At 31.1% G+C, this 13076-nt stretch overlaps 1 protein-coding gene across 1 annotated transcript in view; it reads right to left on the bottom strand.

The window, feature by feature from the left end:
• Positions 1-270: 270 nt before the first annotated feature.
• The window catches only part of LOC117103683 (serine/threonine-protein kinase DCLK1-like), a gene marked incomplete in the record, with an annotated part of 31287 nt that continues 18481 nt past the window's right edge, over positions 271-13076 (bottom strand). The window contains 10 exon segments of the mRNA XM_033244283.1: positions 271-585; positions 1117-1250; positions 3300-3413; positions 4117-4294; positions 4853-4930; positions 5565-5845; positions 6462-6581; positions 7056-7113; positions 11355-11565; positions 12215-12278. Coding sequence (XP_033100174.1) covers positions 1119-1250; positions 3300-3413; positions 4117-4294; positions 4853-4930; positions 5565-5845; positions 6462-6581; positions 7056-7113; positions 11355-11565; positions 12215-12278 — 1236 coding nt within the window.

Below are 13076 nucleotides of genomic sequence, written 5' to 3'. Positions count from 1 at the left end.
TAGCTGAAGACTTTACAAAAACTAGAAAATTAATATGTATTTTCATTTTTAAAATGTGTCAAATATTTTTAAGTACTATTTCCTTAATCATTATTATCACTCGGATAAATGAATAAAATCTTGAATTTTTGAAGATTTATAAATCAAACTTTGAAGCACCAATAATATAGGATAGATATGTAAATATAATAGGTAATTTGAAATGTTAAAAAATTACATATATAACTTAATGATACTATAATCATAAAATTTAAAAAATACGTGATACAATTATAAATCAATTTTAAGTAACAACAATAATAATGGCGGATGCATTTTATTGGAATCAATACACTTTGACAAAAAATTTAAAGAAAAAAAAGACATAAATTCCAAAGTACATACATTTATAAACTTAAAACAAATTATACTTTTCTAATGCACTCTTCCCATATATTTTTTGTAAGAAATTTTCTTATGAATAAATTAAAATTATGGAAGAACAAACTCCCACAAGACACCTGGACAGAGAATTTCTTGGAAGGTCATATAGTAGATGATGGATGCTAACCTGGTCCATTGGTAAATGTCATTTCTTCTTATCCTGAAAAGGGTAAAAGATGTCTTTACTTATTTCCACTATTTATTGAAGGTTTGTTTACCACAAAACTACAATTTAAAAATCCCACACACAGAACCAAATGCTCAGTAAATGTGTGATAAAAGAATGGAGCAAAGAAAAAAATATGTGGCTGTGCTTGTTCCCAGCACAGAAGGTATTTATTCATAAAAAGAAAAACAAATCATGGGTTTGTACAGTATTTTAAACCTAGCAGGGGAAGATCCAGAGACTGTCCAAGGGCATCTCACCCACGGGTGGGGTTGGTGTAGTCAATTATAAAATACAATACAAGTACACAAATTAAACTTTTATCATGCAGCACTTTTAATACCATTTTCTTTTTTCTCTCCCCTCTCCCTCTATTTTTAAATTATTTTGGGGGTGGGGCGGGGGAGGAATTCTAGCTTCTTGGATATCCATCTGCCTAGGCATTTTATCAAACATGCTACAGTTTTGAATAAAAATTACTATTTAAAGCATTTACAGAATTTCTAAATTAATTTAAGGTTTTCATACCTCAAAAATTGTCATCACTGTCATCTTCCTCTTCAACATCATTCCCATTCTCCTCATCTTCCGAGGTTGCCTCCACTCGCATCCTGTTCAGAGCTGGCTTGAAGTATTTACTATCTTTATCTAATGAAGTTGCCTAAATGTAAAAAAAAGGAAAGATAAAAAGGTCAGAAAGAGTAGAATAGCATCATCAGAGAGCAACTCGACTAGTACCTGAATCAGACAATATTGTTATACAGTGTGCCCTTCAATTCTGACACCCTCTATTCGAGATCACCTTTTTAAAGAACCAAAATAACTATCTTCAATCTTTTAAGCAAAAATAATCTTCTAATTAGAGACTGAACCCTGAAATCATGCTCAATCTTCAGGTACTAAATTGGTCTCGAATTGGATGGTGAACTGTGATCACAAATTAAAACTTCTAAAAACTAATAGCTACATTCAAATGTATGAAGAATTACGTACGCTCTACTCCAGTTCTTTATCAGATACTTATTCAAATTTAGAAGAATTACGTATGCTCTACTCAGGACAGATAACACTGTTTTGATTTTAATTGACTTATTACATATCATATGAGCACATTGTCAAAAGCTATGGTATTTGGGATAACCCTCTAAATCCCAAACACAGGATACATCTCAATGTAAGAAAGATAGACAAAATTAGAAATGTTATCAAGCTCAAAAGTTTGATGGATTAACATACAGCACCAGGTTGAGTAAACTGATAAGCATATATATATATATATATACCATACACAATTATAACTTAATGTATGTAACAATAATATATTAAGTATGATCTTAGCCTTTAGCAGGATGTACCAACTTTAAACGTTCAGTATTTTATCTAGCTCATGCATTCTTTCATTCAATCATCCTTGCACAAATGCATTCACAAACACTCAACTGTTATCTCCAAGTGAATGCAAGTTATCATGCTAATCAAATACCATTACCAATACCATCTAAAAAATTGTATTCATGCATAATTCATCCTGTTAGAAGAGCTAGCTTACATCTCCTAGAATCTAGATGACTAAGTGTTAAAATAATTCCTGTGTCTAATATTGGTTGATCAAATGTTATTCCAGAAAGTGTAAGATGAAGTTTATAAAGAACTTGTCATATGCAAATGTTTTGATAAAACCCTGGTAAAACTTGTAAAGTAATGAATTATAAATATAAATAAATTAGTTTAGCCAAATGCGCTATACTGATCTCGACTTAATAACAAGAATGCACTAAACTCCATTAGAAAATAGATATAATATATGTAAATTACATTAAAAGTGCAGGTTTAAACTGTGTATTAGTATAAAATATAATTATGTATCCCATTAATAAAATTAAATTACAAAAACTATTAAAATATATTAAACAAGTTTGTCATTTCCAAAAAATGCATACAAGAATTAAAAAGGAATAAAAATTGTTAGTTTGATCAGATCAGAAATGTGTTATTAATCAAGGTGCTTTATTGCCATGGTTACAGTCAACACACCTCAACATGTTGACTAAAGGTGCAATTTTACCAAAATCATTTGAGTCAATGTCATTTTTTCCTCTTTGGAATTCCTGATGGTTTCTGAAAAAATTAGATATATTTCTCAATTTTGTTTGAAAAAAATAAATCATATATACAAACAAATTACAACACAAATCAATGATGATGTAGATCTTATGTAAACAATTCACATATTTGCACCATTTGCTATTCTCTACATTAAAAATGAAGTCAACTTTTACAAATAAATTTTGATAACTAAACTATATTGGTGCTTGAACTGCAAAACAATTACATGCAGTTCTAATGTAATGTTGTTACAATAATAATACAGATTTAAAATGCAAAAAAAAATTATGTGTAAACAATGGGTTTATGAATTTTCTAGATTTTTTACTTCAATTGTTTTTCTTGTTGCTGATGCAATGTGTAGTTTTTTTCATAATTCTTTGTATAGACTTTTAATGTTGTAATTACAGGGAGCTTTACATTGCAAGACGACATGACATTAAGGTGGATTAAGTCATCTGTGACTGTCTTGCATTTTCTGACGAAGATGCAATGCAAACCAGTCTTCGAGGGCAAATGACTACATAATACTATTTGGACATACGGTAGATATTACTGTCGTCGCGTAATTATAAGCTCTCTTGTATTTAAATGTCAAACCTACAGCCACAAGAGCGATGCCGGCAGATTTCATAGACTGCTTCGGTTTGATGTCAAAGTTCATGCTCAATTTCTTCGACAGCTCAATGGGAAAGTCACGTTCAATTCCTCCGTCCTCCTGTATACAAAAAAATCAATCAACAATTAGATATTTTAATGAAAATAAATAATAATTTACTAAGGATATCTAACAGGTTTAGAAAGGAAAATCAGACCGACTGTTTATATAATGTAATAATAAAATAAAACAATTTCACTTAGCTTCAAAGTAAATTATTAATATTATTTTACATAAATCATAATATATTAGGATTAAACTTTCACTTTTGGAAAACATAGTTTCTGACCTGAATTTAAAAATTACGAAATGATCACTAACACTACGTGTCAATGTCAGCGACTATTTTTGAATTAGGCTTTGTGGTTAATAAACTTAATGTATTATTATTATTTATTATTACTATTATTATTATTATTTGATTATTATTATTATTATTATCACCTCTGACAACTTATGATTATTTTTTGTATATATATTTATACATATTTTATACACTAATATAATATGGATCAGAACCACAAACTCTCAGATTACCATTCAGTTGCTTTGCCGACCTTTGGCCTCTACGCGAACCCCATGGTTTTTTTTACATAAGGAATGACTTTTCTGAAGTTATTGCATAATCATAAATTCCAATACTTAGAAATATGTTATTTAAAAAAACTTTAAATTAACTGATTAGGTGTTTTTCCATACCAAAATTAATACCACATACATACGTTTTACAATAGACAAAGAAAATAAGAAGCTAAAATCGTACCGCAACCCATGGATGTTGCATGACCTCGAGGGCAGTATATCGTTTCTCAGGGTCAATCTCCAGCATGCACATAATGAGTTCCTTGGCCAGGTTAGAGATATCATCCCAAAACGGAGATATAAATGTGTAATTTCCAATAATAATCTTATCAAACAGCTCCTCCTGGTCATTGTTCTCGCTATTATATCAAAATATGAACACATTATTATTCACTGTAGTCAAAATATCTAAATTACAGAATAATACCACAAGGGCATAGGACCATTTCATTTTTCAGCTATTAAGTTGTTACATTCATTATTTGATTTTATACCCACTTTTGTTTTTAACTCAACCATTTTTGATATCAGTACATGTGTATTGAAAGTGCATTTCAGGATATAGAAAGAATAAATAAACTAAATAAATAGTTCTGGAGTTAGAGTAATACATGTTTATTATTTATTCTTCATTAAAATAATGAAAAGTTATTATTCATTGTACTCGATATATATTTAAATATGTTAATTACAGAATAGCAAAGCAATACCATAATTTTGAGTGCCCAGTAGCTATTGTAAATCATGCATAGCTACTATTGGATATAAAATTTGAGTTTGGCCTTACAGATCTTCAGCGAGTACACACAATTGCCACTGACCACAAATTAACATTTGAGATTCGCTAAAGACTGTTAAATTATTCACTATGTTATAATACATAATATGGACACATAATGTTTATTACTTTTGATTACCTTCTAAATGGTGGGAAACCACAGAGCAAAATGTATGTAATAACACCAGCTGCCCATACATCAACTTGAACTCCGTACCTTGAAAAGAAAAATGATTTTATTACTAGACAATAAATAAATTTTATTATTTGATAAATAATAAATTATTGTTTAAAAAAAAAAAAATTATTATTGACTACCTAGGCATATGTTAATAAGAAAATAATAATCTCAATGCAAGGTGACATAACAAATAAAACAAAGTATGTATAACAAAACATCTCCAGTGTCACAGCAATTGTCACATGTATCGCAACATATTTCACATGTGTTTATATGTGTCATAACAAGTGTCACATGTATCATAGAATGCCTTAAGCTCTGTTCACACTCAAATTGTATGTGACCAAAAAACTGTGATATGGCCATATTTGTAAATATGACATCATCATTCCATATATGGGCATACCACACAAATTTGTCACATAAAATTTTATAGCGTGGACAGAGCTTTAACAATGTGACTCAAAGCATGTGCCACAGCAAGTGTCACAAGCGTTGCAACATGCATCATGTGTCACCAATGTGTCACCAATGGGTCACACTACTTCAGAAATGTCAAAATGACTCGCATTTTGAAATGGCAAATACCAAGACACTGTAAACTACATAATAGAAATGTCAAGGGTACGTGAAATATATTAATATTTCAACAACGTAAATAACAACTCACCCAGTCTCAAGTATGATCTCTGGGGCAACATATGTTGGAGTCCCGCAGACTGTGGTCAAAGGTTTCATCACAAAAGTCGCAAGACCGAAGTCCCCAAGTTTCAACGATTTTGTTCCGTCCCTGTGTTCGCAGACGAGAAGATTCTCAGGCTTAATGTCCCGGTGAACAATGTTAAGTGAATGTAGGTAGTTAATGGCGCTAGCCAAGTTGTGGACCATGCAACTTGCGTCCCGTTCTGTGTACTTTGTCGCCATTGAAATGGAATCAAAAAGATCTCCACCCTTCAAGATAAAAACATTTGCCAATAATTCAACAAAAAAGAATTAGTGTTGAATGTTAATATAAAAAATAAAAACAAAAATTAAAATTGAAAAATGTTAACCATAACCCTGGTTAAAAAAAAAAATTCAGGAATGTTTTTATTTTTGCTTGCCCAAAGGCAGCACACCTTATTATTAACTTAAAGAGCTGAAACTCATCTCTATATTTAGTAGCTCATTTGGTCACTTTCTTCATCCCTAAGCATCTCTTCATGTCAATGCTACTGGTACAAGCAACTCTCGTCGTCCACAACAGAGGCTGCCTGTAACAGTACATTGGGATGTATTCCCCCACCCCTCCCAACTCATCTCGAATGATGTACTGGATTCTTATGTTGTATACAAGCAATTGTATAACACTGGACCTGCAGTTTGTAGTCCTTATCTGAGACTTGTTCTACCACCATAACCATATACCAGAACCATAAAAAAGCCTGCCACCTGAACCAACGCTGATATATTATGGCTTTTATATTATAGCTCATCTTTCAGCACCCCTGCCTTAAAAAACTCAGTGAACTGACTCGTCAAATAATATGTGAATTCCAAATCCTTTGCATGGGTAGTTTAATTTTACCTTGACTAGTTCCATAAGGAGATATAGATGGTTCGGCCCGTCATATTCGTCGAGTAACTGGATGATATTTGGGTGCTTCACGTCGCGTAGAACACTAACCTCGCTTTCAATCATCTTTTCCTATTAGGGAATAATGGCATGAAATTTATAATAAACTAAGTATATTTTTAATACAACACTACAATACACAACAGTACTAGTTTGTATGAACTCAACAAACCAAGCAAACGTTATGTAAAATATATCAGTTTCATTATGAATGAATAGGGTTGAACACTTTCATTGACATGTGTTGTGACAACAAGTATTATTACACTGTATTCCAACACAGCAAACATCTTAAATTTACTTTTAGAATTTGTGCTTCCATGTCCATCAGCCACACTTCAAAACTGTAAAACTCATCCATTGAAGTGAACGTGTTAAAACTGAACCACTAGATGCCAATTTCATTGTCATGTTTTGCTGAAATGACTTGTTACCACAAGCATGTGGGAAGAGATAGCAATTAAAGTATTTTCATATACATATAGCACATTATTCCAATGAAACTGTGGTGCATTCCATTATTGGTAGATCAAATTAGAAGCTTACTTTTCCTTTGCACTTCTTCTTATCAATAATTTTGAGAGCAAATTCTTCACCTGTTGACCTGCAAATAAGAAATTGTATGAACATCAATTAGGGGGGAAAATATGTTTAGCTACAAAATTGATGTACAATCTTGAATCAATATCAGTATACCTGAACACTTAAAATAAAAACGTAGCATTTTGAGAGACTAACTTCTGTGCGCATAGCACGTGAATATTGATGATAATAATGATGATGATGATGACATACAGTTCCTCTCTGAACTTCACATAACGATTGATTGACTGACTGACTGATTAAATGATAATGATGGTTAGGAAGGGATTAAGAGAGTAAACAATACGATTATGATGATTTGTTTTGGTGAATAACAATGATGTCATTACTGCAACACTGGTGATAATGTTAATGATGATGATGATGAGGAGTAGGAAGAAGAAGAGATAATTATGAATGTACTGTATTCATGAAAATGTCAATGAGGCCATAAATGCATTGGTGATGATAATAATGGCAACGATGGTGATGATGATGAGAAGGACATGATTATGATTTCATTGGAGAAAATGACAATGTGAAATTGGTGATTATGACAATTATGATGATGATGATGAAGATAGAATTAACAGTTATGATAAAAATGATGTTTCGTGATGATATAATGACAATGTTTTTTTTTTTTTAATTTTATTTACTGTACCACAAAATAATGCTGAACATAATGTACATAAACACATTTTCATGTCATGTATATATTCGTTCATAAATAATGATGAAAAGAACATAATGTATACAGGTCTCCCTCTAATTAAAGACCACTCCCATTATAGACCACCTCCAACTAAAGACCACTTTCCTGAGGTCCTATATTAACAAATGCCTTTTATCCCTATTACATCCTAATCAAAGGCAAAAGCTTATATTCAAATTAAAGACAAAAGCTACTACAGACCATGGAAACCCCAGCCCCAAAAGTGTCTTTAATTGTGGTGGCAGGGTGGTGGGGGGGAGGAGAGACCTACATAGGTGGGATACCTACATAACCTTCTACTTCATTGACATATGTTATTACTGTATACATAGTGTACCACAAAATAATGATGAAAATAATTTTCTGTAAAATAATAGATGCAATCTTAAATTTTCACCCAATGCACAGTCATTAATAGGACATTGATTGAGATCAAACGATGGTTAAATTTGATTTGATTATGGTGATGACATATTGTTATTAAATTAATTGTTTATTATCCTGTTAAAAACTACAATCTATGATGTGAAATTGTTGTCTGTAATGAAATATGATTTCAATAGGAAGTTATCAAATTAGCATTTGTGAAATGAGATTAATTTTGAAGATTGATGAATCATGTAATAAAAATGTTTAGAAGTTTCCAGTTTATATAGTTGTTCATTTAAGTGAAATTAGAAATTTAATCTACAAATGGAAATAAATAGCAATGGAAATAAAATATAAACAAAAACAAAAACTAAGAAAACATAAAATGATTATTGTAAATAATGTTTATTTCAACAAAATATAATGGAATAGAAATGAAATGTAAAAACAAACTAAATGTATAATCAAAAATTATAAAAATAAATAAGAACAGAAAATATAATTAGTAACGAATAACTTAATATATGCATGGTATATTGCCAATTATCAAGGCCAAAAATAGCATTTCTTACCAGATTACAAATTATGTATTACAACAGATTACATGAGAGGGATATTCAACAAGTATGCAATTTTTCCTAACCTGACATGTTTTATCGGAAATACTTAATAAAGCCCCTAATGATTTATTGGGTAGTTTTCCACAAATAGGAATAGATATTGCACTGATATTCAATACTTATGGTTTAAAAAAGAATTAAATACAATTGTGATATACATTGTATACAGAACAATTATTGTGTGGTTGGCAAAATTTCCTCACAAAAAGGTATATAAATTGCAGTACTGTACTGTATATTAATTGAATGTATGTTACCTGGGACAGTCTGCTAAGTTCTATATTTTGTACACAGAATATTTTAGGTATACATATATATAGAGTATTGGATTGCACTGTATTGTAAATGTAGTTAACTGTAGTAATATAAAATGGAATGAACCAGTGACTCTTCACACACGTTATGGTAGGCCTGGCTGACACTTATACATTTCAATAGTACAATGTATTTTTTTCACTGTACATTATGTACCAAATTTCAAATGATTATATAGCACCCATACATTATTCATCAGGGTTTTATATCAAAAGCAACTAAAATAATGTATGTCAATTATAATTCTTCAAGATTGCCATGTATTTAATATTGCAGAGATAAATATATGAATAAATATTTCATTGGCAAGAAAAAGATTGCCTTTTAAAGATAAACTGTGTTAAGCAACAAGAAAAATAACCTTGAGCAATTCAATTAAAAATTTGAATTGTTTAATTTGTATAATAAGAAAGTTATTAATTATTAATCATAAAGTAGATTGAAAAAAAAAATGTTACTTTTCCCAAACGAACATAAAAAAGCTGTTTCTATATTTTTTGCATAGACCTTCACATTTAAAATAAAAAACAAATTGTTAAAAATTCAAATTCTATTTTCCAATTAAAGTGGATACTGTATTTGATTATTTTAAATTAGTAATATATCACTTAAGGGGTTTTAAAGAATTTTAGAACAGAGGACACTCTTTGCAATAGAGTTATTTATAACAGCTAATGATTGCAAAACATTAAAAATAACTTTCTGTAGATTCATGATAATACAAATAATGCAAAATAAAGGCAGGTTTTCAATGCAAGAAAAGCAGAGTTCATAAATTAAAAAAATAGCAAATTATGATAATTTTCATTAATGACAATGAAATGAATAAAATAAAATATAATAGGGAGTTTTCGATTTGCAAGACGACGCAAATGCTAGAACGGATTCACTTATACATGACCGTCCTATGTTCTCTGCGCACCGTAGATTTGGCCAAATTCCGTCCTAGAATCTACACGGCTGCAAGAACTCAACGCTCTCACATGCGCAGATGACTTTTTGTGATGTCGTTACGTTCCACGCCCTACCGCCGTCGTGCAATCAAAAGCTCCCTAATAGATGTACACATGCATTGGATTAAATATAAATATGATGGAAACAATATCATATTAATATCAATAAATTATTCAGATCAATAATATTGAAGTAGCAAATTGAATATTAACCTTTGGAATGGACTGACATGGAATACATACAAATGCAATAGAGTAAAGACTGCCACACACTGTGTCAGAGTTCAACACAATTCCATTTAATATGTGTTGCCCAATGCATCATTTTCAACGACCGGCAACGGTCTGCGTTTACATATGACGCAGAAAGATTTGTTGGTGTTCCGCAGACGCAGTGTGTGCTAGACTTAACATGCATAAGGAACATGGATGCTTTAAAAAAAACATGAAAAAAAAGGAATAATATTTCTTTACACATGCACAATTATTTCAAGATGTACCGGTATTAAATGTGATGCATTCTCTCAAAACCCAGACAATTTTGCAAAATAATAGAACACATTTTTTAAACAAATAAGGTTGGCTGCATAGCAACGTAAACACAACACAAACAGATAAAATAGTAGCAGTTGCTATAATAGAAACATAAATGTCCTCTTAAGATGTCTGCATCTTATGTTTCTATTCCAGCACTGTTATTATTCATCTGTATGTTAATGTATATAAACTTCATATATGTACCGTAGTTCCTTGCGTATAAGGCCATCTCGAGTATAAGCCCACACTATACTTTATGCCCAATTTCATGTACCTGCCTTTTCTCTGCCAAAAGCCCGGGGTATGAGTTTTACAAATTTTCTCAGCAAAAAAGTCAAATATTGGTTTTCGAATTGGGTATACAGTGCCAAACAATTGCCATTTGATTAAAAATTGGACTCTGCACCAAAAATAGTGGACTTTACACCAGAGGAACTACGGTAATATACAACTTAATCAGTTAGAAAACATTATGTTAATTAACTCAACAACATTAATTATAATTTCACAAAATATAGAATTTCATGCCAACAATTAAATAAATAAATTATTAGTTTATTATTGCAAAGTTATTTCTTCTTTAAAAAAAAAACTAAAAAATAGATAGAGCAACGAAAATGATTGTTTATACATTAAATATATATCATTCAAATGAAACAGTGAACACAACATTCAAGGAATATTAAATGCAAAAACAAGCAAGGTAATAATAACCATGACAACAATTTCATGGGAAATGCATCCCACAATTCACCTGTCTGTGCATTCCTTGACAACGGCGAAATTACCATCACCGATGACTCGTCCGATTTTGTACTTCTCAATGAGTCCGGGTGGAATATTCTGAATGTCTTCATTGGCCGCGTCCAATTCGAGTTGCCTCGGTCTTTTTTCTTCCACGTCGTTCTGTAAGTGTTCATCTGCGATGTTTGCCGGTCCGCTACCTTTTCTAAGTTTTCCCGATGCTGAAAAGAAAGACCAAACATAACATCAGTTGTCATTTTTGACAAGAAATATCTTTTTGAAATATTGTCATTTCTGACAAATGAGAATAAATAATACATTCAAACAACATGCCAGTAATATATACAGCACATCATTCCATATGAAGTCCCAGAAGTGGTCTTTAATTGGAGGGAGACCTATATTTTATTTGTAGCCCCAAGATTTAACACATCACATGGTTTCATGTGCACATACAGGTCTCCCTCCAATTAAAGACCACGTCTAGGACTGGAGCTTCCATGGTCTTTATCAGCTTTGGTCTCTAATTATAATAATGAAGATATAAGATATTTGTTAATTTTGGACCACAGAAAAGTTTCCAGTTTTTAATTGGAAAGGGCCTTTAATTGGATGGGTCTTTAATTGGAGAAAAACCTGTATTTTAATATTCACTACTTATTTTATCTTTAAAGATAAATAAATTGTTTATTCATACCTTTCAATCTAGATTTAACTAAATTATTTATTTATATAAATTTAGAATTTTGCATGATTTTTAAAATTCATATTTTAATTTGTTTTTTTTATCATATTACTTTACTTTTATTAAAAATATATATGTGTAATTAATAAATACATGACTTTTATTAGATGCAAAAAAAAAGTTACCTCCATATTTACTACTGGCAGAGGATGATGATCTTGAACCTGATGCACTGCTACCATCTTTTTTCTATATAAAAAAAAAATAATAGTACATAATATCAAACAATATATAACAGTAATTAGATGCTCATAGCACCCACATGGTATATTTCAAATACATAATACTATCAGTCAAAAAGACAGGACAGATTTGATTCCATTCACATGTGGAAATAATTTTTTTTAAATTAATGACTGATAGTACATCTTTAATTAAGCATAGAGGAATATAATTATGAAAATATTGATTGTAACCATGAAATGTTCTTGAAACTAACCAATGACTGTTCTGGATCCAGGAATTTGAAATAGAGGGGACAGGGAGGAACATTCGTACCTCAGCCCCATCATTTTCCAGGCTGAGGCACGCAAGTTTTGGCTACGGCATTCTTCCCATGACAGAAGCATGGTAAGAAGCGTCTTGTCACAAGATGACAGGCGTTGTATCGATTTACAAATAACAACTATTAATTACAAAATCAACGCCTTAAGCTACAATAAAACATCCAAATTACCATACATAATTTTCTCCAACCTCACTAAATCTAACACATGCTTACAAGGTGTAAAAGAAAATGCAGATGTTTTTGGAAGTTCTGAAGTGTTTCTGCATTGATTTAAACAGATGCAACACTGGCTACCTAGCACCAGAAGATGCTGACAAAGAACAGTGTAAACACCTCATTTGGCAAGGCAGGCATTCGCCTAATGTTCTCACCATATGTCACCCGACATTTAATTAGTACAGAAATGTATTCTTATAAAACATGAGTCATTAGCTGTCATCTGACCTGCTTTTCATAGGCGATAATCTTACATGTGATAA

This window comes from Anneissia japonica, unplaced genomic scaffold (genome assembly GCF_011630105.1).
Source record: "Anneissia japonica isolate Jap-2015-1 unplaced genomic scaffold, ASM1163010v1 scaffold288058_len748972_cov163, whole genome shotgun sequence".
NCBI classification, from domain to species: domain Eukaryota; kingdom Metazoa; phylum Echinodermata; class Crinoidea; order Comatulida; family Comatulidae; genus Anneissia; species Anneissia japonica.
Note: the sequence above shows the minus strand (reverse complement) of the source record. Positions and strands in the feature narration are given on the sequence as shown.